At 39.9% G+C, this 23,219-nt stretch overlaps 1 protein-coding gene across 8 annotated transcripts in view; it reads left to right on the forward strand.

Moving 5' to 3' along the window:
* The window catches only part of BABAM2 (BRISC and BRCA1 A complex member 2), a 406,643-nt gene that overhangs the window by 365,369 nt on the left and 18,055 nt on the right, over window positions 1–23,219 (forward strand). For 3 of the 8 annotated variants that reach the window (XM_038561133.1, XM_038561131.1, XM_038561132.1), the window contains exons 11-12: window positions 4,063–4,216; window positions 5,422–5,708. The exons of 2 other annotated variants lie outside the window; for them this stretch is intronic. In XM_038561133.1, coding sequence (XP_038417061.1) covers window positions 4,063–4,216; window positions 5,422–5,662 — 395 coding nt within the window. In that variant the 3' untranslated portion in view covers window positions 5,663–5,708. Of the gene's footprint in view, window positions 1–4,062; window positions 4,217–5,421; window positions 5,709–23,219 lie in introns of those variants that run through there. 3 more of the 8 variants (XM_038561135.1, XM_038561136.1, XM_038561137.1) reach the window with 2 other exon arrangements.

A 23,219-nucleotide genomic window follows, 5' to 3' on the forward strand; every position in this document is an offset into this window, starting at 1 on the left:
AAGTCTGCTTTTTTTTTTTCCCCAAGTCTGCTTTTATTTATTATTCTCTCTCCTTCCTTTGCATCAACTGCGAGTTATCATTACTTGCTGTTCATTTATCTTGTCCTAATCTTGCCATAATTCAATTTTTTTTTTTCTGGAAAGATCATATAATCAAACTTGTGAGGACTATGCCTGAAATGTTCTAAGTGAGCATCCGACAGCTGTCCTGAGTATCACATACATGATGTAGCATTGCCTCTGGCTCTTCAGGGTCATTTTTCCATCGTGAGGCCTTTGGAGAAGTGACACATTTCTAGAGTCTTATGAATTTAGGTACAACCCTAATGAAGTCGTCTTATGGTGAAAGGATGAGCATTTGGGGACAGTTAAGCTTGTTTACAAGAGAAAGCAAAACTACATCTGTCCATCTAAACCCCAGCATGGTTTAGAGAGAGGCAGCAAAGTTTACTGGTGCATATTCAGCTCCCTCTCAAAGCCACATGGCTGCCAGTTGCCTGGAGAACACCACTAGCCCTGGGACTGTGACCAGTGGAACTCCCCACCTCAGTGACTGTCCAGCATGAGGCAAGCTGGTGCAGAGCTGCGTGATTCCTGCCCTCTGCCAGGGCAGCAGGGCCCTGTGAGGGAATCCTGTGAAATGCCCAGGTTGTACAGGATCAGAAGTGTTTGGCAGTGACTTGTTCCAACAAGTTCTTAAAGAAAGTGATACTTTGGAAGTGGTTATTGAAATTGTACTGAACAAGTGAGGCCCATCCCTTCTGTGGATCCAGAGCTGACCAAAATTCAGTCTCTGTCTACAGGAAGAAGGAAATAGGAAGCAGTTGTCAAAATAGCACTGATGATGAGTAACTGAACCAAATGGAATGATTCTCCTCTGGGAATCAAACTGGAGCTGGTAGGTGGGTTGTGTCCAAAGGAGTCCAATGGTTAAGATGTTCTGTTTTGATACAGCTAAAGCTATGAGCCAAACTGCTTAGAACCCTGGGAGTACCTTCAGAGCAAGTTAGCTGTTTGAAGACCTAAGGTCATCATTTTACTATGTATCAGAAAATCATGAGTGAGGGACTCCTGGCTGGCTCAGTCAGCAGAGCGTGTGGCTCTTGATCTCAGGGTTGAGTTTGAGCCCCACATTGGGTGTGGAGATTTCTTAAGAATTAGATCTTAAAAAGAAAAATCATGAGTTAGCTCCATAGGCAAACGTTACGTGGCAGAAACATTTGGGGATAAGGAAAACAAGCTTTGTGGGTTTTTTTTAATTCTGACTAATTTGTATCATTCAAATCATTCTTACAAGAAAAATGCAAAGTATTTCTCATAAATATTTTAATTCTTAACTCTTTATGCAGAACATTTTTAAAGAATCTATCCTTTTATTGACTGTTGATGATACAGATAGATATAGTTTGGTTAAGTTGAACAAGATATTTCTATTTTTTTAATTTTATTTTCTTATATGTAGATTACCGATTTCATTTCTTAAGGACTCTGACCATTCCTGCTTCACTGATCATCCAGCTACTGTGTTCAAATTTTAATATTGGCTTCAACTATGCTTTTTTAGAAGAAGCTCCACAGAGAAATAATCATGCAATCAGTGTTTTTCTGGGATCACGGTACATATCAGCATGTTACTGGCTGGCAATTTTTTTTTCCTAATCATAACAATTCACTTGCCTGGGTAAATAAATTTGCATTCACATTTTTGAATTGTTTCTGATCTTAATTGGGCATTTAGGGGGTCAAAGTGGATGGTTCAGAACTAGGTGGAAAAATCATTTTTCAGCATGTCAAAATACCAGCAACTCATTTTCTACCAAACAAAATAACAGGAACAAAAAATATAATGTATTCCAAAGCCCAGAAAAGCTGGTAGCTTGACAATCATGAAGACTGTGGTATTCTCTGTATTACTTTGATACTGAATATGACTGTACTTACTTTAAATTGGTAAATTATTGCCATTGAATTCTATTATTCAAAATGACTGCATTTTTGAAGGGAAGCTTGCATGTTAAATACTTTTCACCAGTGCTGTTGGCAATTGCTCTGGGGGTTAATGTGAATCTTGTTTTATATTTGGAAACTTAATATGTAATATAAACAATTGAAGTCAAATTAAACTATATATGAATAGGCATTTTTTTCTAAAATTAATCAGAGGAGATGCAGTGAGTAATCAGAAAAGATATAAACTTAATTTTAGAAGCAGTATTTATTCAGAAAGACTAAGGATGTTACAAATCATGCTTTGTAATGTAAAGGGACACAAAGGGGTTTTCTGAATTGAATTATTTATAATTTGAGTCAGTCTGTTTTTCATATTTTGTATTGTTCCTATATGTTACTAAATCTCTGCTTTGGCACAAATAGGCAAGTGCTAAAACTGCATTGAGGCACATGGAAAATGTGACTTACGAGTGGACGTTCACAGTATTGCCTTTTTTTGGGGGTTGTGGTGACTCATATGTAGAAACCCCCTACAGCACTGAGTCAGAGTCAGATATACTCAGTGGTCTCAGAGGCCACTGGACATTTTTCTATTTCTTGTTTTTTGGATTTTTTTTTTTTTAAGTTTGCTGCAAACCTGACTTTTCCTTCATGAAATCATTTTGGATGCTGAGAGGGCCTAGCCCAGTCAAATGTCACCCTACCCTGGCATGATGACAGATATACAGCTATCTAGTATGTATTTTCATATATTTGCCTCATGTAACCAAAAAGATGAATCTTGTATGTTCTTCACAGTAGAGGCTTTAGCTTCCCAAATTGTATTTATGGCACAGTGAATGTGTTGTGTTGTGAGCAGGTTGTACCAGTATCATGAAGAGCAGGAGGTAATGGGGCCCAATAGAAGGAGCTCAGGATTTACACCCTGGGACTAGATTTGAGCCCTACCTCCTTTGCACCTAGCTAAGGCATTAGCAAGTTAATAGACCTCTTGGAGTCTCAAGTTTGTTCGTCTGTTAAATGTACATGGTAAAAATAATGTCTGCTTCATGGATTTGTAAGTCTCAAATTAGATAAAATATGTGGAAGTACTCTGTAAAGCTAGGAAATTCTATACACATTTTTTCTCATTATTATATTTTCATAAGTTAACGTGCTTATTCTTTGCCCTGGAAGTGATAACATCCACATAACTATACATTATATGCCTCGAGGAATGTGCTATTGAAACAGTGTGTTTGTAATCTTGGCTTGCCTCAAACTACAAAGAGGGAGTCCTTTTACTTTTAAAAATTGAGTTAAAGGACCCCAAAATGAACAGACAAAAGCACATAATACTTGTTAGCAGCAAACATTGGAATCAGGCTGCACTCTATCAGTAGACATAATGCAGTGTTCAGATGAGTCCCTGTTGGCGTTCCATTAAGGAGCCCCCACTAGTTTAGGAACTATATGTGGTAACACATCTGGAGAAGCTTCAAACTGCTGAGTAGCAGAATTCACTGCTTGATTGGAAGTAAAGTGATAACTTTATTTTTTCTGGTGGTCCAGTGGCCATATCCTATAAAGTAGAAAGATTATCACCTGCTCTCTGGCTCCTCATCCCAAATCCATTCTTTAAAGACAGCCTCCATCCCACCCCCTCCATCAAATTCTAGATGAGGAAGATACTGCCCAGCCTTTGAAGAGTCTATGATTTAATAGAGTCTTAAAACAGATAATCAGCTAACTTCTCTATGGAATACTGGATGAAGTAAGTGCCATAGGAGGAGTTCACATGGCTGGGAGTGCCCAGCTTCTGTGAACACTTTATAGCATTTGGTTAGCATCCACACACTTTCCTCATATTGGTTAAATTTGAGTGTGATTTTCATTTATGTACCTAGATTGTAGATTCCTTGAAGGCAGGGAAGGCACCTTGGTATTTCTTGTTCCCTCCCTCCATACCTTTTACCTAAACCTCAGGCACTATTTGTGGTTCGGATGGTCTGTACCCAACACTCAGGTTTAACCCATACATTTAACCCCTAACTTGTCTCTTTCTTTCTTTTTCTTTTTTTTTTTTTTTTTTTTTTTTTGTGTGTATGTGTGTATGTGTGTGTGTCTTTGCAGTCGACCTGCCCCTGTTTTTCCCTCGAGACCAGCCGACTCTCACATTCCAGTCCGTCTATCACTTTACCAACAGTGGACAGCTTTATTCCCAGGCCCAAAAAAATTATCCGTACAGCCCCAGATGGGATGGAAATGAAATGGCCAAAAGAGCAAAGTAAGTGAATCCATCGCTGTTTCTTACAAACAGGAGCATTTCGTTTATCTAGTCCAGAAATTGGCGACCTACTGCCTGCAGGCTAAATCCTGTCCCGCACCTGTTTTTGTGAGTAAAGTTTTATTGGAACACAGCCACACTCATTTCTTTACTCATTTTGTATGGCTGCTTTCATGCTACCATGGCAGAGTGAGAAATTGCAACAGATCACATATGACCTGCAAACTCAAAAATATTTGCTGTTTGGCCCTTTACAGAAAAAATTTGCCAGCCTCTTATCCAGACTCATCAGGTAGATTGTTGTTGTTGTTGTTGTTTTAATGTGTTACAGGATTTATCTGAAATCTACCAGTCTATTTAGAGTAAAAGTACTAGAGGAATTAAAGTTGTGGGTAAATGGTGTTGATGGTGAAGATGTTAGCAGCTACTTTCATATTTTTTTTAAATGGAAAGTTTCAGCTGACAGTAAACAAATAGAATTTCTGCTTAGTAATCAATACATGGATCCAATACCAAGTTTTTCACGTGGAACTGTCATGTCTCTGAAGGAACAAAGTGGCTATATACCTCATTGCATCTCTACAGCCATTGCCCAAAATAGGGCCTGTGTCTTCTTCATCTGAATAAATGGCTATGCAAATAGCTTAGAACTGTTAGAATCCCTATGGAAGTAGGCTGGCCATGTGGTAGAAGTTGAAGTTAGCTAGAGTTTGGGGCTTAGAGATTTAAGTACTGCACGTGAACCATCTGCAGAAAGTGTTCGTAAGTCATATGAAATAGGTAAATGTAAAAGTATGTTGGTGTTTTATTGGTCAGACTTTAGTAACTGGAATGCCACTTCATGAACCATGGTCTCCTAGAGGAAAGTGACAGTAGACAAAAATAAGTCATGGTTAGAGTGGCAGGTGGTTATTACTTTATCACTTTGAACAGCCATACAGTCACCCCTGTGATCCCAACTAAGGAATGATGCAATCTACAGAATCACACTGTGAAGAATATTAAATATCTTCTTCATTCACTCATTCAGTGTTTATTGAGCATCTCTCATGTTCCAAGCAGTGAGCTCCATGCTACAGATGAAGTGATAAACAAATTGGATGTAGCCTGTGTCTCCATGAAATTTACAGCCCAGCAGGAGAGATGAAAGCCTTTATCAAGCCAAACTTCTGACAGTTTGTTTTTTTCTTTTTTTTTTTTTTAAGATTTAATTTATTTATTCATGAGAGACACAGACAGAGAGGCAGAGACACAGACAGAGGGAGAAGCAGGCTCCATGTAGGAAGCCTGACGCAGGACTCAATCCCGGGACTCCAGGATCACGCCCTGGTCCGAAGGCAGGAGCCAAACCGCTGGGCCACCCAGGGATCCCCCAAGTTTGAAATTCTGTTTAAGGAAAACAACAGATATATGCAAATATGCCTAATAACAATGATTAAGCCTTAGATATCTTGAAACAGACTTGAAAAGGGCGATTAAAAAGTAAGTTTTAGATTTGAGGTATTGCAGTTGTTTCATTTTCTGGGCTTTCCCTGTGTATATACAAGATCTGCCCTGAGAAGATGGGCTGTTATTTGTGGTATGTGCTATGGAGTCTGAACCAGACATGTCCTTGTGGTTTCCATGGCAAAACTGTGTGTGTGTGTGTGTGAGTGTGTGCATTTCTTAACTAGACATTTTAGCATGTATGAATTGAGTCTTTAAGAAGTTGCAGACCACAAGCCTATGATTTCAGTATAGGAATATCGTAAGTGAAGCCTGTTTATCTTAACAGATTGGTTCAGAGTTGCAAGAGACATTTGCTTTATGTTAACACCAGTCTAAAGAAAACATCTGAAGTAACATTAAAAAAATCTGCTTTCTACTGTAGTGAAGATGGATTCATTTTAAATGTAATAAAAGAGAAAGCCAGCCACTCATGCTAGGAAGAAGAAATAGTTTAAAACTCTCTTCTTAAAATGAACTGAGTAACTTTCCTGGGTTGTATCAGAAAGCCAGGTAATGGATAAACATAATCAGAGGACTGTCCTGCAGGACAGGCTTGAGATTGTTAGGGTTTCAGAGAAAGGACAGAAAGAGAGAAAGGTCAACTGTAGCATTCCTTACACGCCCTGTTTCTTTGTCCTGTGAAAATATTGTATGTGCACAGTGCGTAAAAGGCTATAATTCACTTGGAGAGCTCTGCCCATGACATAAACACTCTCACGGTTTATGAACAGCAGTAGAGCCCTTTGAGTGGAGTCAGCTGTTTATTCCCTCTGGTAGAGCAAAATTCTAAACATGTGAACTCAGAAAGGATGCTTTCTGGCACAGACCAGAGTTTTTCTTATGACATGTGCTTCTTGCTCAGGGCTGTCCAGCATATTCTGTCCTCGCAAGTGAAATGCCCTCTACTGGGTGAGCACAGGCTTTGGGGTCATGCATGCCCATGCCCAGCTCCTATTACAAGCTCTTACACAGAGCTGATCAAATAAGCTCTGTGGCCTTGGGCAGGGTTATTAACCTTTCTGAACTTCATCCTGTAAAACATGACTTACATACTCCTCCCTATTGGATGGGCTTGATATTGAAGGGTCAAGGAATGAACATATGAACAACTTCTGGGTTTAGCTTCTGCTTTGTCCCACAGTGCCTTTACTCATCACTTCTTCCCACCCTCTTCCTGCCCCTTCAGATCCTTCAGTGTTCTTCCTGTGGTTTTCTCCATCCATGCTAATGTGCAGGCAGCTTCTTTCTCTCCCAAGCCTCAGTGGACTACTGGTCGTGTACAGATCTTCCTCAGCTTATGAAAGGGTTATGTCCCTAGAAACCCATCGTAAACTGAAAATATTTATAAATTGAAAATGCATTTACAGGGCACCTACGTGGCTCAGTGGTTGAGCGTCTACCTTTGGTTCAGATTGTGATCCCAGGGTCCTGGGATCAAGTTCCACATCAGGCTCTCTGTAGGGAGCCTGCTTCTCCCTCTGCGTATGTCTCTGCCTCTCTCTCTCTCTCTCTCATGAATAAATAAGTAAAATCTTTTTTTTTAATTTTTATTTATTTATGATAGTCACACAGAGAGAGAGAGAGAGAGAGAGAGGCAGAGACACAGGCAGAGAGAGAAGCAGGCTCCATGCACCGGGAGCCCGACGTGGGATTCGATCCCAGGTCTCCAGGATCGCGCCCTGGGCCAAAGGCAGGCGCCAAACCGCTGCGCCACCCAGGGATCCCTAAATAAGTAAAATCTTTAAAGAAAGAAAATGTATTCACTACACCTAGCCTACCCAACATCATAGCTTAGTGTATGTAGCATGACCATAAATGTGCATGGGACACTTAACCACTTGCCACCATTGGGCAAAATCATCTAACATAAAGCTTATCTCATAAAACAGTGTTAAATATCCCACGGGATTTACCAAATAGTATACTGAAAGTGTAAGACAGCATGGTTGTAAGAGTACAGAATGGTGGTAAGTGTATCAGTTGTTCACCTTTGGATTGCGTGGCAGACTGGGAACTGCAGCTGGCTACCACTGCCCAGCATCACAAGAATCCTGCCACTTATCACTCACCTAGGAAGGAATCAAAGATCAAAATTCAGGGGCAGCCCGGGTGGCTTAGTGGTTTGGCGCTGCCTTCAGTCCAGGGCGTGATCCTGGAGACCCAGGATCGAGTCCCACATTGGACTCCCTGCATGGAGCCTGCTTCTCCCTCTGCCTGTGTCTCTGCCTCTCTCTCTCTCTCTCTCTCTCTGTCTCTCAGTCTCTCATGAGTAAATAAATTTTAAAAATCTTAAAAAAAATCAAAATTCAAAAGTATTGTTTCTACTGAATGCATATTGCTTTTGCACTACCAGAAACTCAGAAAGTCAAGTGGAACCATCTAAGTCAAAGACCAGGTATACTCCTTTTAAATCTCTTTTGTATTATTCTTTTTCACATCTTTATATTGTTTCATTTCCGTAATCAAATTGTGAGTTCTTTGAAGGGAGGGCTTTGCATATATATCTTGTTAAAGATATTTATTGCAGTGTAATTTACATATAATGAAGTGGACAGATTTAAGTATATCTTTTGATGGGAGTTCTGACAAAGGTACCTTCTATCTTTTCCAGAACACTGTCTGATTTCTATTACATCTTAGTTTTTCCTTTTCTAGATACTTCTTATAAATCAAATAATACAGATTGTATTCTTTTGTGCCTTTTGTATCCAACCTAATTATTTTAGATTTGTCTGTTATAGCATTCCTTTTTTACTGCTGAGGAATTTCCATCATAGGAATATACCATAATTTATTAATACATTCATCCACTTATGTATATTTAGGTTTTTTCCGGTGTGGGGACTTTATGAATTGAGCTGCTAAAGACATTCTTAAGTAAGTCTTTTTATAGATGTACAGTTTCAATTCTGTGAGTAAATAAGTGGGAGGGGGTGTGTGTTTGATTAACTTTATAAGAAACTGACAAATTTTTTATGAAGTTTTCATGCCAGTTTATACTCCCACTAGCAATATATAGTATTTCATTTGTTCCATATCCTCTCTGAAACTTGGTATTGTCAGTCTTAATTTTAGCTGTTCCAGAGGGGATGAAATGAGATCTCATTGTAGTTTTTAATCCTAATTTCTTGATGATTAATGATGTTGATCATCTTTTCATGTGCTTATTGGTATGTCTTCTTTTAAGAAGTGTCTGTTCAAATTTTGCCTATTTTCAATTAGGTTGTTGGTCTTTTTATTATTGAATTTTAGGAGTTATTTATATGTTTGTCATATTTATGCATTACAAGTATGTTCTCCCAACCTATGGCTTGCCTTTTCATTTTCTTAATGGTGTCTTTTGATGAGCAGAAATTTTTATTTTTAATGAAATTGATTTTATTAGTGTTTTCTTTTTATGTTAATGCTTTTTGTAGCCTCCTAATTATTTGCCTACCACAAGATCATAAAGAGATTCTTCTATGTTTGTTTGTTTGTTTTACAAGCTCTCATTTTGGTTTGACATTTAGATCTCTGGTCCATCTCAAATTAATTTTTGTGTATGGTATGAGATAGATGCTGAAGTTAATTGCTTACATATATCCAGGTATTCCAGCAAAATGTGTTGAAAAAAGTTTTTTCTTTCTCTGTTGAATTACCTTCATGCTTTTGTCAAATTAAATTGACTATATATGAATGAGTCTATTCCTGGATACACTGTTCTGTTTCCTTGGCCTATTTTTCTGTTGGTATACTAATACTAATATTTCTTAAAATCAAGAAATATAAATTCTTCAACTTTTCGTTTTTGAAGATTGTTTTGGCTCTTCTGGGTCCTTGGTATTTCCATATATGTTTTAGAATTAGTTTGCCAATTCCAACTCCAACTTCCCCTCAAAAACAAAAAACCCAGTGAGATTTTGGCTGGTGTGGCATTAAATCTATATATCAACAAGGGGGGAAATTTACATTTTAACAATATTGAATCTTCATATTAATGAGCAGTTTTCTCTAGGTCTTCTTAAATTTCTCTGAGAAGTGTTTTGAGATTTCAGTGTAGAAGTCTTGCATCTTTTAAGTGGTTTTGCTTTTATTATAAATGATAGTTTTTTTTTTTTTCTCTTTTTTTTTTTTTTCTTTGTTTTTTTTTTATTGGTGTTCAATTTACTAACATACAGAATAACACCCAGTGCCCGTCACCCATTCACTCCCACCCCCCGCCCTCCTCCCCTTCTACCACCCCTAGTTCGTTTCCCAGAGTTAGCAGTCTTTATGTTCTGTCTCCCTTTCTGATATTTCCCACACATTTCTTCTCCCTTCCCTTATTTTCCCTTTCACTATTATTTATATTCCCCACATGAATGAGAACATATAATGTTTGTCCTTCTCCGACTGACTTACTTCACTCAGCATAATACCCTCCAGTTCCATCCACGTTGAAGCAAATGGTGGGTATTTGTCATTTCTAATAGCTGAGTAATATTCCATTGTATACATAAACCACATCTTCTTTATCCATTCATCTTTCGTTGGACACCGAGGCTCCTTCCACAGTTTGGCTATCGTGGCCATTGCTGCTAGAAACATCGGGGTGCAGGTGTCCCGGCGTTTCATTGCATTTGTATCTTTGGGGTAAATCCCCAACAGTGCAATTGCTGGGTCGTAGGGCAGGTATATTTTTAACTGTTTGAGGAACCTCCACACAGTTTTCCAGAGGGGCTGCACCAGTTCACATTCCCACCAACAGTGTAAGAGGGTTCCCTTTTCTCCACATCCTCTCCAACATTTGTTGTTTCCTGCCTTGTTAATTTTTCCCATTCTCACTGGTGTGAGGTGGTATCTCATTGTGGTTTTGATTTGTATTTCCCTGATGGCAAGTGATGCAGAGCATTTTCTCATGTGCATGTTGGCCATGTCTATGTCTTCTTCTGTGAGATTTCTGTTCATGTCTTTTGCCCATTTCATGATTGGATTGTTTGTTTCTTTGGTGTTGAGTTTAATAAGTTCTTTATAGATCTTGGAAACTAGCCCTTTATCTGATATGTCATTTGCAAATATCTTCTCCCATTCTGTAGGTTGTCTTTGAGTTTTGTTGACTGTATCCTTTGCTGTGCAAAAGCTTCTTATCTTGATGAAGTCCCAATAGTTCATTTTTGCTTTTGTTTCTTTTGCCTTCGTGGATGTATCTTGCAAGAAGTTACTATGGCCGAGTTCAAAAAGGGTGTTGCCTGTGTTCTCCTCTAGGATTTTGATGGAATCTTGTCTCACATTTAGATCTTTCATCCATTTTGAGTTTATCTTTGTGTATGGTGAGAGAGAGTGGTCTAGTTTCATTCTTCTGCATGTGGATGTCCAATTTTCCCAGCACCATTTATTGAAGAGACTGTCTTTCTTCCAATGGATAGTCTTTCCTCCTTTATCGAAAAATGATAGTTTTTTTAATTTTATTTTTGACTTGTTTCTAGTATATAGGAATACAAATGATATTTCTGTATTAACCTGGTGTCCTGTGGCATTGCTAAATAAGTTAATGATTACTACTAAATTCTAGTAGCTTTTTTGTAGTGTCTGAGTGTTTTTTACATAAACAATCATATCTGTTAACAGTTTTTACTTTCTTATTTCCATCTTTATTATTTTTGTGTCTTTAATTTTTTTTTTCTTACCTGCTTGTACTGGATTGGATCTCCAGTACAATGTTGTACACAGTGATAATAGCAAACATCTGGCCTATGTTTCATGTTAAGATTGAGGTTAGCATAGGTTTTACATAGATGTCTCTATCACATTGAAGAAATTCTGATATTCCCACTTTGCTAAGAGTTGTTATCATGAATGGGTATTGAATTATTTAGAATGCTTTTTCTGTATCCATTGGCCTGATCCTATGGTTTTGCTTTATTCTATTAAAATGCTTAATTACATTAATTAGTTTTTGAGTATCAGACCAACCTTGTATTCCAGGGATAAATAAATCTTCTCAGTCATGACATTTTATCCTTTTTTATATTATTAGATTTGATTTGCTAATGTGTTAAAATGTTTATGTTTTCATTCTCATTTTCATGGGTGATATTGGTCTGAAATTTCTTATGTTGTCCTATCAGATTTTGATAAAAGCACCATGCTGGCTTCATAAAATAAACTGGAAAATTTTCTTTCTACCTCTGTTTTCTGAAAGAGTTTATGTAGGTTCAGCACTGCTTTTTTTAATATTCAATAAAGTTTTATTTATGGAAAGAAATTCAAAGAAATCTTTACTAAATATGGGGATATTTATTCATCTTTGTTCCTTGTGTTAGTTTTAGCAAGTTGTGTTTTTTAAAGCAAGTTATCCATCATGTCTAAGTTGTCGAATTGATTGGCATGAGATTTTTTATAATATTCATTCTTTTTCCTTTTAATGTCTGTGGGCTGTAACTTTTTTCATTCCTTATGGTGAAAGTTTCTGGTTCTTTCCCTCCCTTTTTCTTAAAACAGTCTAGCTAAGGGTTTATCAGTTTTACTTATCTTTTGAAAGAAAGTTATTTATTTTATTAATTTATGCTTTTATTTTTATTATTTCCTTCCTTCTATGTATTTTAGTTTAATTTGTTCTTCTTTTTCAAGCTTCTTAAAAATGGAAGCTTAGGTCATTGATTTTAATTCCTTCTTCTTTAATATAAGCCTTTAAGGCTACAAATTTCTAAGATTTGCATTAGCAAATCTGATAAATTTTAACACATTTTTGTTACTTTATTAGAAATATTTTCTAAAGAAAAAAATATTTTCTAATTTCTCTTGTGAATTCTTTTTGAACCATGCATTATTAATAATTGTGCTTGAATTTCAAGTGCTTGGGGGTTTTTCTAGATATCTTACTTACTGTTTCCTAATTGAATTCTGTTTTGATGGAGATCATAATCTGTATGATTTCAAGCCTTTAAAAGCTATTGAGATTTGTATTGTGGCCCATTATATGGTCTATCTTGGTAAATAATCCATGTGAACTTGAAAAGAATGCGTGTCTTGCATTTTTGAGGTATAGTATTATATATACATATTAAGTCAAATTATTTCTTACTGTTATTCAAAATGTCTATATCCTTACTGTTATTTTTTGTGTTTAGTATTGGTTTTTGAAAGGAGGTGTGTTAAAATTTCCACCTGTGATTTTGGATCTGTTTATTTCTCCTTTTAGTTCTTTTTTTTTTTTTTGTATTTTGAAGTTTTGTTATTTAGGTACATACATACTCAGAATTTTTATATCTTTATATCTTGATAAATTAGCCCTTTGATCATTATAAAATGGCCCTCCCTGTTTCTGGTAACTCTCCTTGACTTGAAGTCTGCTCTGTCAGATTTTAATATAGTAGTACCAGCTTTCTTATGCTTATTTTTTGTACAGTATATGTTTTTTCATCCTTTTTCTTTCATCCTGTGTGTCTTCATATTTCAAGGAAACTTTCTGTAGGTTGGTTTTCTTTAAATCTAATTTGATAATCTCTGCCTTTTAATTGGAGTATTGGTCTATTTACATTTTATGTAAGTAATGAACTGATTGAGTTTAAGTCTACCATCTTAACTGTTTGTTATTTAATTTCATTTATATGTTTATGTATGTATTTTGTATTCCTTTGTTCTTCCCTTTGATTTTTTTGAGTACTTTTTAGTATGACTTCTTTCTCCTATTGTCCTCTTAGCTACAGCTTTTTGTATCATATTTGAGTTATTAATATACTAAAATATATCCTTAATTTGTCATAGTCTACCATGAATTAGTATTATAACACTTCAAGTATAATGTAAAAACCTTAAACACTGTTAATTCCCTTTATACTTTCTACTATCCTTTGTGTTACTATATTCAAATGTTTCACTTCTACATATTTTGTGAGGCCCATAATACATTGTTGTTACTTTGGCTTTTAACAGTGAGCTGACTTTTAAAGAATTTAAGAAAAGAAAGAAAAATCACATTCCACTTTATTCTGTAGTTCCCAAATAAAGGACATGGAGACTCATTTCCTCCCCAAAAAACCCCACTAATTTTTAAATGTCTTCCTGGAACAAACCATCAGAGAATCATACCCAACCTGTATGCAGGGGACATTGAGACTCGAAGTCATCAAGAAAAGAAAGCTATACCTGCGTAATATCCAGGCACCTTTGTCTACCCTGTGGACTTCATCATTTACAGAGCACCCTCACACACCTTCATGGGATCATCGCTGCAGCCCTGTGTGGGGTACAGTGTAGAAATCCTCACTGTCCTTCATGCAGATAAAGAAACTGAGGCTGGAGTGATTAAGTGACTTTCCTAAGGGCACACAGCTAGCTTCTAGTAGTCAGGAAATAACACAGAGCTGTGACTTTCTGCACATCTGTCCCTAGGCAGACAGATACAGTTCCCCATTCTTTTTACCACTTGTCTGAGCCTCCCTCTCAGAGGCCTGGTACTTGAATAACATAAATACAGAGAGGAAATGCATGTGGCAATTAAGAGCACTGACCCTAAAGTCAAGACAGCTGAGTTGAAACCTGTTTCTGCCACTCACTAACTGTGTGACTTTGGGCAAATTCATAATCTCCTTGAGTCTGTCCCTTTCTCTATTAAATAGTGAAGCTAGTTTTAGAGGGTTATTATGAGTATGAAATTGTGTGTGTGATTTTCTATTGTTATTTTTTTGAGACTTATTTATTTATTTATTTAAGAGAGCACAAGCAGGGGGAGAGGGAGAAGCAGACTCCTTGCTCTGCAGACTCAATCCCAGGACCCTAGGATCATGACCTGAGCCAAAGGCAGTCACGTAACCAACTAAGCCACCTAGGTACCCTGTTTTCTATCATTAATTAACAGATTATTATACACTTAACAGTTTAAAATAGCACAGTTTTTTTTTTTTTTATCTCATAGTTTCTGTGGATTAGGAGTCCAGTACAACCTTCCCGGGTCTCCATTCAGGTCCTAAACAACTAAAGTTGTTGGCTGGGGCTCCTATCTCATCTGAGGCCCAAGGCCTCTTCCACTCTCATTCAGGTTGTTGGCAGAGTTCAGTTCCTTGTGGTTGTAGAACGGAGATACTGGTTTCCTTACCGACTGTCAGCTGGAGGCTGTTTCCTGCCACATGGCCCCTCCATCATTGAGCCAGCAGCAGTGCTGTTTCTAGCCTCTGACTTTGGTGTCAGTGACTTCTAGACTCAGACTTAAAGGGTTCTTTGATTAGGTCAGGCCTACCATGAATCTCCTTTTCCTAAAGTCATCTGTTCTGTGTAACATAACAATCCTGATTATAGAAATGAAATCCACCATTTTCATAGTCCTGGTGATTATTATTCAGAGGGTGAGGGATCTCAGGGTCCATGTTAGAATTCTCACCATACAGGGTGATATAGGTGAATTGTCCAGCAGAGGGTCTGGTCTGGCACGTTGTGAGCACTTGGTCATTGTTCACTCTCAACATCACTATCCCTGGAGAGAAAAAGATTTTTCATTAAAAAACATCACAGTCAGCACTGGATCCAACCAAACAGTCCCCTAAACCTCAGTGACTTGGCCAGAGATTTTTAGATTCTAGGCTGTCCCATACATGGCCACTATCACCTATGGTTGTGTCTCCTGGGTGCCAGCCCAACCAGCTTAGAAAGTTGGAAAAATCCATCCTTCCATTGTTCAATCTACATAAAGCCAACTATCACTTGGAAAGAAATCTGAACTTACTAGTTACCTATGTTGGCATCTTATATAGCTGTTGATCTATCATGATGAATGATTCAGATGGTCTTTTGTAATCCTTTCTAGTCTGATAAATCTGTGAATAGATGGAATGAGTTTTCTGTGAGTTTAACATTGTGTATAACTATCAGCTTGATCCTAGAGGTCTAAGTAGTTTCTTAGAATAGGATTTAACTCCAAACCACCCACTGCAATGGTTTGTCACAAATTAAATCCATTATATAAATGGAATCACTTGAAGCATATTTCAAAAAATAGCTTCTCAGTCAACACATGGGAGTAATTCATGAACCTCCTAAAACCATTTGTTGTTTCCCTTCGTGCCTCAAGGTCAGAAAGAGATGTTATTTTCTTATTTAGAAACCTATCCAAGTGCTCCCAAAGCAGTCCTTAATTCCCCATATGTTCTTCGCCATGCATTCTTTTATTATTTGTCATCAAGTTGTCTTTGCAGAATAATTTTCTCTTTCAAGGGTTTTGTTTTTAAAAATCACATTATAGACTATTTTTATAGACTAGTTCAGTTACCTTTTGTTGTTAATACCTTCATATTCCCTAAGACAGTTTTCTCCAAATTTGTCATTAGCTGCCAAATGCTTCAAACCAGTCTTATGCATTAGCCCTCTAAAGAAACCAGATAAAAATAGATCTCCTCTCTTTGATTCCAGAGAAGGGGGTTAGATGTCCCCACCTGATTTACTCCCCATCCCCACCCTTACTGTGGTTCTGAGGCCCCTCTGGGTCCCTCAGATGCCATGGAACAGTGTGGAAACCCCATTTCAAAAAGAGTAGTTCACAGTGCGGTCACAGGAGCCCTGAGGCCTGAGAATTCTTTGGGATGAGGGGAGGGCTGCGGAAGGGGTGTTGAAGTGTAAGTGGTCATATATGAGCCTATGTATGTGTTTGTCTCTCCAGAAATCTATTACTTGCTTCTTTACTGCCTTATTGGTAGCTCCGTAAGGCAGCTCAAACTATGCTCTGTTTCTGTTAAGATTTCCTTACAGAGTCCGGCCTCTCTCTGCAGTCCCTGTGCTTGGTCAGCTGGCCAGGGGACACCATGACTTGTGTGACACCGATCAGTGTTACGAAAAACCCTAATGGGGACTTTGCCACCTACTCTTTCTCCCTGGACCACTATCTTACCCTTCTCCCACTTCCTTGGCCTCCATCCCTCCTCCTGTTTATAGCTATATTTCTAGAATTCTTGTCTATAGCCAAGGGTAGGGGGATGACCCAAAAGATAAGAATTGTGGTCAGCTGTGATTGCTCACCCCTACATCCCCTATGCAAGGGGGAGTAGCTGCAGACCTGATCCACTCTGGGCCAGAAGAGTCATTGGCAGAAGGGAAGGCACTGAGGGGGGCAAAGCCACCAGGTTTGAACTCCCATGAAGCTGTGCCACAGTGATAGATCCCACAGTTCCAATGCTGCAATGATTCATAGGTTTTCTTTCTTACTTTATTTTGCCTTAAGTTCCCTAGGAAGAATTCCCTTTAAAAAAAAAAAAATCCCAACCTCGTATTAGCTGTCCTCCCCTCTAGAGAGAAGAGGGAATTTTCTGGCCTGGCCAGCACTGCTTGGGCAATCAGGGTGCCCTGGGAGGATGGGAATAGAACCACGATGGAACTGGGGAGGCTGAGGTCACACAAGCCTTCCCCTCACCATCATGCCCTGGGTTCCTGCATGGGCAAGCGTGCCTGGCCCTCCCTAGGGTTTAGAAATCTAGAAGCTGTGAAGAGAAAAGTAAAGCAAGTAAATAACACGGAATTATTGGGTCCTTGAACTCTCAAAGAGAATCATTTTGAAAAGTATCTTCAAGGGATTTGGTTTGTTTTTCCTTTCGGAAGAGAGAGCAACAGAGATGAGGAATCCAGATCTGCCTGCCATCCAGGCATCCTCTCCAAATTGCGTAGGTCAGAGAGAACATGTTATTTATTAGAACCTGACATCTGTTGCTGTGAAACGATAAGCTCCTTTAAAAAGCCTGGCCATCAATTACTGCTAATAGAGCCCTCATCCCAGGAGAACTGCTTACCGTCCTTCCAGCCTACACCAGCCAGGAACCAGGCTGTACCAGGCACAGAACGTTTACAGCCCAGCTCAGCCTCCTCACTCCCCTTGGGCTGGACCCCTCAGGCCATCTTTTAGAGGCTCTGCATCTGTGTCCCTGGCTTCCTTTGATTCCATTTTTTGGCCTCTCTGAGGTCTGCTTTAAGGACTGAACCTTACCCCCCTTCCCCTGCCATCCTGCCATCCTGCTATCCTGCTATCCTGCTTTCTCAGTGGAAAACAGAGCTAGAGTTTATTTTCTGAGTTCAGTTGTATAAACTGAAGAAACTTCAAGAAAAGAGTAGCTGGAAAGTCACTACATCTTTGTTGTGGAAATGAACTTTAGAAGTACCCTTGTAAAGCTACCAAGTGCCCAGGGGAGGGCTCAGATGACCCCTGCCAGCCACTGTGAGAATGTGGTGATAACCAGATACAGCTACTTCCTCATTTGTGAGTTATAGTCATTTATTTTCTTTCTTAGAAAAATAGGCAGATGTCTTACAGAGCCAAAAGGAAAGGATAAGGGAATTGGTTTGGATTTTTATAGAACACCAAAGTAGAAACATACATTTATCAATGGAACCAGAGTTGCCTTTGAACTGTTGGAAGAAGAAATGTAACAGTAAGTAAAGACAATGTGAAGAACAGTGGCCTGAGAGTTGGGAGACCTCGGTCTCATCTGGGCACAATTACTAATTGCATGTGTGATGTGTGATCTTGGGAAAGAAACTTCATCTTGGGCCTAATGCCCTCCTCTAAAAACATTGGGCTAGGAACTAATGATCACTAAGTTCCTGTACATTCGGGAGATTTTAAGTGAAAATTGTGTGTAAGGTAGTTTCGCATACTTTTTTATTCGTGTTGAAAAAATTCCATCTCTGTTGCCAGAGGTCAGACACAAATTGAAAACATTACTAAATGGAATTAAGTACACTCTGTACGTGATGCTTTTTTGTACAACCCATATCTGGTATTTATAGAACACTTCAGTTGCGGAACGTGCACACATATGCCCTGAACACACACCCAGTAAAATACTTCTAGATGTAATACACTTTCAGATGTCAAGTTAAAGCAGCTTCTTGGGAATTAGGCTTGACTGTTCAGATGTACGTGTTGGTTTGACAGGTGCCGCCAGGGCTGCTCAGGGCTGTCATGTGTGATGTGAGTCCAGCCAAGGCAGGAGGGCCGAGTTGCTCATTTCTATCACTTCTCATTAAGGCATGAAGCCTAGAAAAGAGGGAAGCAGCAAAGAACAGTCAGGCCCGTCCATTCTGTGCACATCATTAATGACAAGCAGAGGCCTTGTTTCTTCAGAAATGGGATTCTCTCTGGCCTGTTGTCAGATCATTCAGCATAGGGGACACCGGTGAAAATGAACAAATGAAAGATTCATGACTTGCCAAAATGCAGCTTTATAGAGGTGAGCAGAAACAAGGAGCAGATACTGGATACTGAGGCAGTTACCTCTGCTCAGAGATCAGCAGAATAGCCAATAGCAGAGCTACACTGGGTGGCCAAGCAGGAGTGTATCCAGGAAGGTAGGTGTGACAGTGGGGACCAGTCTCGGAACATAGAGCTCAGAAGGAGCCTTAGAAACCATCTAGTAGAGCTAAGATTGAGTATGGTAAGCATTAACCATTGTGATGGGAATAAAATGAAATAATTGGAATATGACCCTTAGCACAGCATTTGGCATAGACTTGACATTCAATTCATCATTTTCATTTCCTGGAAAAACTTGCTCAAGGCCATACAGTACCATGATTAAGAACACTGTGCCTCGGCTCGCTGGCCCAACCCAAGCCACCTCTGACCTCCCACCTTTACTCTGCCTGTTGCCCACTCCCTTGCTCACAGAAGCAGTACAGTGAAACCAAGGGCTGGAGGTTAGCATGCCTGCATGCACACACCCATCCACCTACCCGATGTGTGGCCTGGCCGTCTTCCTGGTGGCTCACCTGGGAGGCTGAGGTCTGCTGTGGCCAGGGGGAAAGCCCAGGGTATTCTTAAGCAGAAATAGCTCTTCTGGGAGTATAGAGACCTTGTACTGAGTACCTTTAAGGGAAAGTAAACATTCCTGTAGCTGAACTTATCACTAGAATCAGTGGGCAAAAGAAGAAAGGGAATGTTGTAATGGAGCGGGCCTAAAGACAGACGCTGCTTCACAGCCTCCACACTGCAGGAAGGCTGCACGTGGAGAACAGGATGAAAATTTCCAGTGACTCTGATCTTCCCAGACAGACAGAACCCCTGGCACTTAGTCATACCTCAGAGAAGATGGAAGCCAAGAAAGCAGAAGAGCCTGGAGTGATCCAGGGTCATCCTCTATCCAAAGTCCCTTTTGAGGAGCAAAAGTGGTTTGCCTCCTGGTGTGCCCTAGGTGGTCAGGGCTGAGTTGTCAGGTAGAGACACCGTGGCTGTCAGGAGAACAGGCTTCAGGGCAGCCACGGTTGTAAGAATCAAGTGTAACAGTGGTTTCTGCAGTTAAGTTACTACTCGTAATTCATTCAGCAAACATTTAAGAGTTACATATATGATATACAGAGTATGTGCAAAGCACTTGAGACCACAGCACACCCGGTTTAAAGAGCCCCAACTACAAAGCCTGCTGATGAATTTTGGGGGCAGTCAATCACTGGGTGACATTCCTTTCTGACAATGGGGCCATCCATGGTATTAACTGCTTGGTATGCTGGGTATGAGTCAGAATGGCAAAGTGGAAAGCTCGGCTGCTCTTCTAAAAATCAAAATTAAAATTTAGAAGACCAAAATTTCCCACTGGTGGTCATTTTAGGGATCAAATAATCTTTAAATGGACAATGTTTCAGTTATCCTGAAAAGTGAAATTTACAGGAATATATCTGTAAAACCACAACTGTTGTTTTCTCCATAGAAATGATAGTGGATCCCCCAGTCTCTCCTGATCGTCTGATAGATTACGATGATGATGATAAATGTATACTGGGTGCTTGCACTGTAACAGCACAGTTCCAAATGCATCATAGATTTTTAATTCTTAAAAATCTCATAATAACCCTATGAAATCAATACTGCCAGTATGCCTATATTATAGATTCTGAACCTGAGGCGCTGCAAAGCCAGATGACTTGTCCAAGGTCACAGGGTGACATAGCCCGGGAACTAAGAATATACCTCGAATTTCCCAACTTTATGACTGCATTCTGTTCTTATACTGCCCTGCCTCTCTTCCTCCCAACTCGGCCAGGCAACTGAGCTCAGCATTCTGTTTAGAACTGCAGCGTGTCCAGGCTCTCAGCCTTGGTTGACACCCAGGTTCAGAGTGCCTCAGTATGGACTTGCAGATACATTTTTTTTTGACTTGCAGATATTTTGATTAGGCTTTCCCCAGATCACCAGCACCCTTTCATCCACTCATTCATTCATTCATTCATTTATTCAGCAGATGAATACAGTAAACACTGTATTCAAAGTATGTATCAGACACCATGATAAGTGATGTGTGGGACCCAGTCCCTGCCTTCACTGAACCAGAGGAAGGGTAGAAACTCTACATAAATACCTCTCTTATAAGGCAGCAACATGTGCCTTGTGCAGGTGGGATATGCAGTAGGAGCGGAAATGAGATCTGTTTCCCGAGATCAAGGAGGCTGACATTGGAGTATGGGTAAGATGGGACAGAGGGAGGAAGTTCCTGCCAGAGGGAACAGACTGCCTGAGGCCAGGAAGCATGGGGGTTCTGGGTAAGCCAGGATACACTGAAGAGGTAGCAGTAGATGATGCAGGAGAGAAGAAGAGAAATGAGGCACATAGCAGTTCTGCAGGGTGGAGGGAACATGTTCTCTGGAATCAGACCAACCAGAATTCAGATCCTGGTTCTGCCACTTTGTAGTAGTATTTTTGTTACCCCTGCAGACATTGGTTTTCTCATCTGTACATGAGGGTAATAGTCCTCTTTCACAGAGGATTGTGAATGTTAAATGGGAAACTGATTGTAAAAAGCCTGGCATGGGATCCCTGGGTGGCGCAGCGGTTTAGCGCCTGCCTTTGGCCCAGGGCGCGATCCTGGAGACCCGGGATCGAATCCCACATCAGGCTCCTGGTGCATGGAGCCTGCTTCTCCCTCTGCCTATGTCTCTGCCTCTCTCTCTCTCTCTGTGTGACTATCATAAATAAATGAAAAAAAAAATTAAAAAAAAAAAAAAAAAAGCCTGGCATATTGTTGGTGTTCAACTAATGGTAACTATGGTAATTAACTGTCATGCTAAGACATTTGACCTTTTCTTCTGTGGGCAGTAAAGGTTTTCTTAAATTCATGAATTACATTTTAATACAGTGTTCTGCCTGGGAGTAGATGTATAAATCATGGTAGGTCCTTCTTAGCCTTGGAAACAGTAACAAAGGTGGAAGAAACTAAGTTCTATGGTCACATTGGTGGAACACTATAAAGGAATGTTTGCCTTGGGTCCTTTCACCCCTGCTTTGCCACTTCTGTGCCCAGGGCTTTCAGAGACCAAATAATTTAGTGTAAGTAGATCCCATGCAATATTTAGGACACACTTATACTAAAAGGTTATTTGTTGTTTGCCTGAAATTTAAATTTCATTGGGCATCCTACATGGGGAGGGACAGCCCAAGAATCAGTCAGAACCATCTGTGTGGCTTTTTGGGGAAGGGAACTCACCAGTCTTCTAGGTTTCTCTCTTGGGTAATAAAGGCTCTGCACAGCTGGCTTTAGGCAGTGCCTTCCAGCCACTTCTTGGGCAGAGATGTTAAATGCTGGTGGGTGCCCCTATGTGTTTGGGGGTGGGAGTAGGGGTGATGTGGGTTGCCTTGTACCAGTCTTCTCATATCCCCACCCTCTTTCTTCAGAAAAGAAAACCATTTGTGCAAACAGTTGGCAGAATGAAGACAGCCTTTGTGGTCTGATAACTTGTCTCACAGAATAAGTGCAGGCTCTCTTTCACAGAGTTTCTCTTCCAGGAAGATTGCTTAAGGTGGGAACTTCAGCTGTCCCTTGTGGTATGACTTGAGGTGGCCAGAGCAGGCGTGATGGTAACTGACCAAGTACCCCCTGCTCTGGAGAGTCTGAGGATCAGAGCCTTGGAGCTAGAGGGCAAATCCAGCTGCCTCACCTCTTTAGTATTAATTTTAAGGGAATTTGAAAATTCCAGTGCACTTATTTAGTTGATTTCTGAACATCTTCTCTGGGTTACCTTTTTTTTTTTTTTTTAAGATTTTATTTATTTATTTATTTATTCACGAGAGACAGAGACACAGGCAGAGGGAGAAGCAGGCTCCATGCAGGAAACCTGACATCAGACTCGATCCTGGGACTCCAGGATCAGCCCCTGGGCTGAAGGCGGCGCTAAACCGCTGAGCCACCCGGGCTGCACTCTGGGTTACTTGTTAACAGTTGTCTCCAGATCTCCCATCTTGAGTGGCCTTTGGTGCTGCCATAGCCAGCTTTATGCTTGACTCATCCTGTCCTTGAGGCCGAGTTCGCTAAGCCCCTAAGAGTGAGATCACTACTGGTAGGGAGTTAATGCACTTTCTAAGACCAGCCTGATCTTGGCCCTCCCCTTGGTGCCTCCTTGCTGATCCCTTTGCCCCCCCCAACCAAGTGCTCTGCGGTTGAGATGGAAAAATCCACCTTAGAGCAGATGGCATTTAACCTCAGTTTCAGAGGCATAATTTGTCCCCGTAACATGAGGTGAAAATTAAAACAACGCAGGGCGTAGGTTTGAGCTGAACAGCGCCCTTGGGCTTAAGAGTGACTTTGACCTATTC

Source organism: Canis lupus, chromosome 17, assembly GCF_011100685.1.
Source record: "Canis lupus familiaris isolate Mischka breed German Shepherd chromosome 17, alternate assembly UU_Cfam_GSD_1.0, whole genome shotgun sequence".
Lineage (NCBI taxonomy): Eukaryota > Metazoa > Chordata > Mammalia > Carnivora > Canidae > Canis > Canis lupus.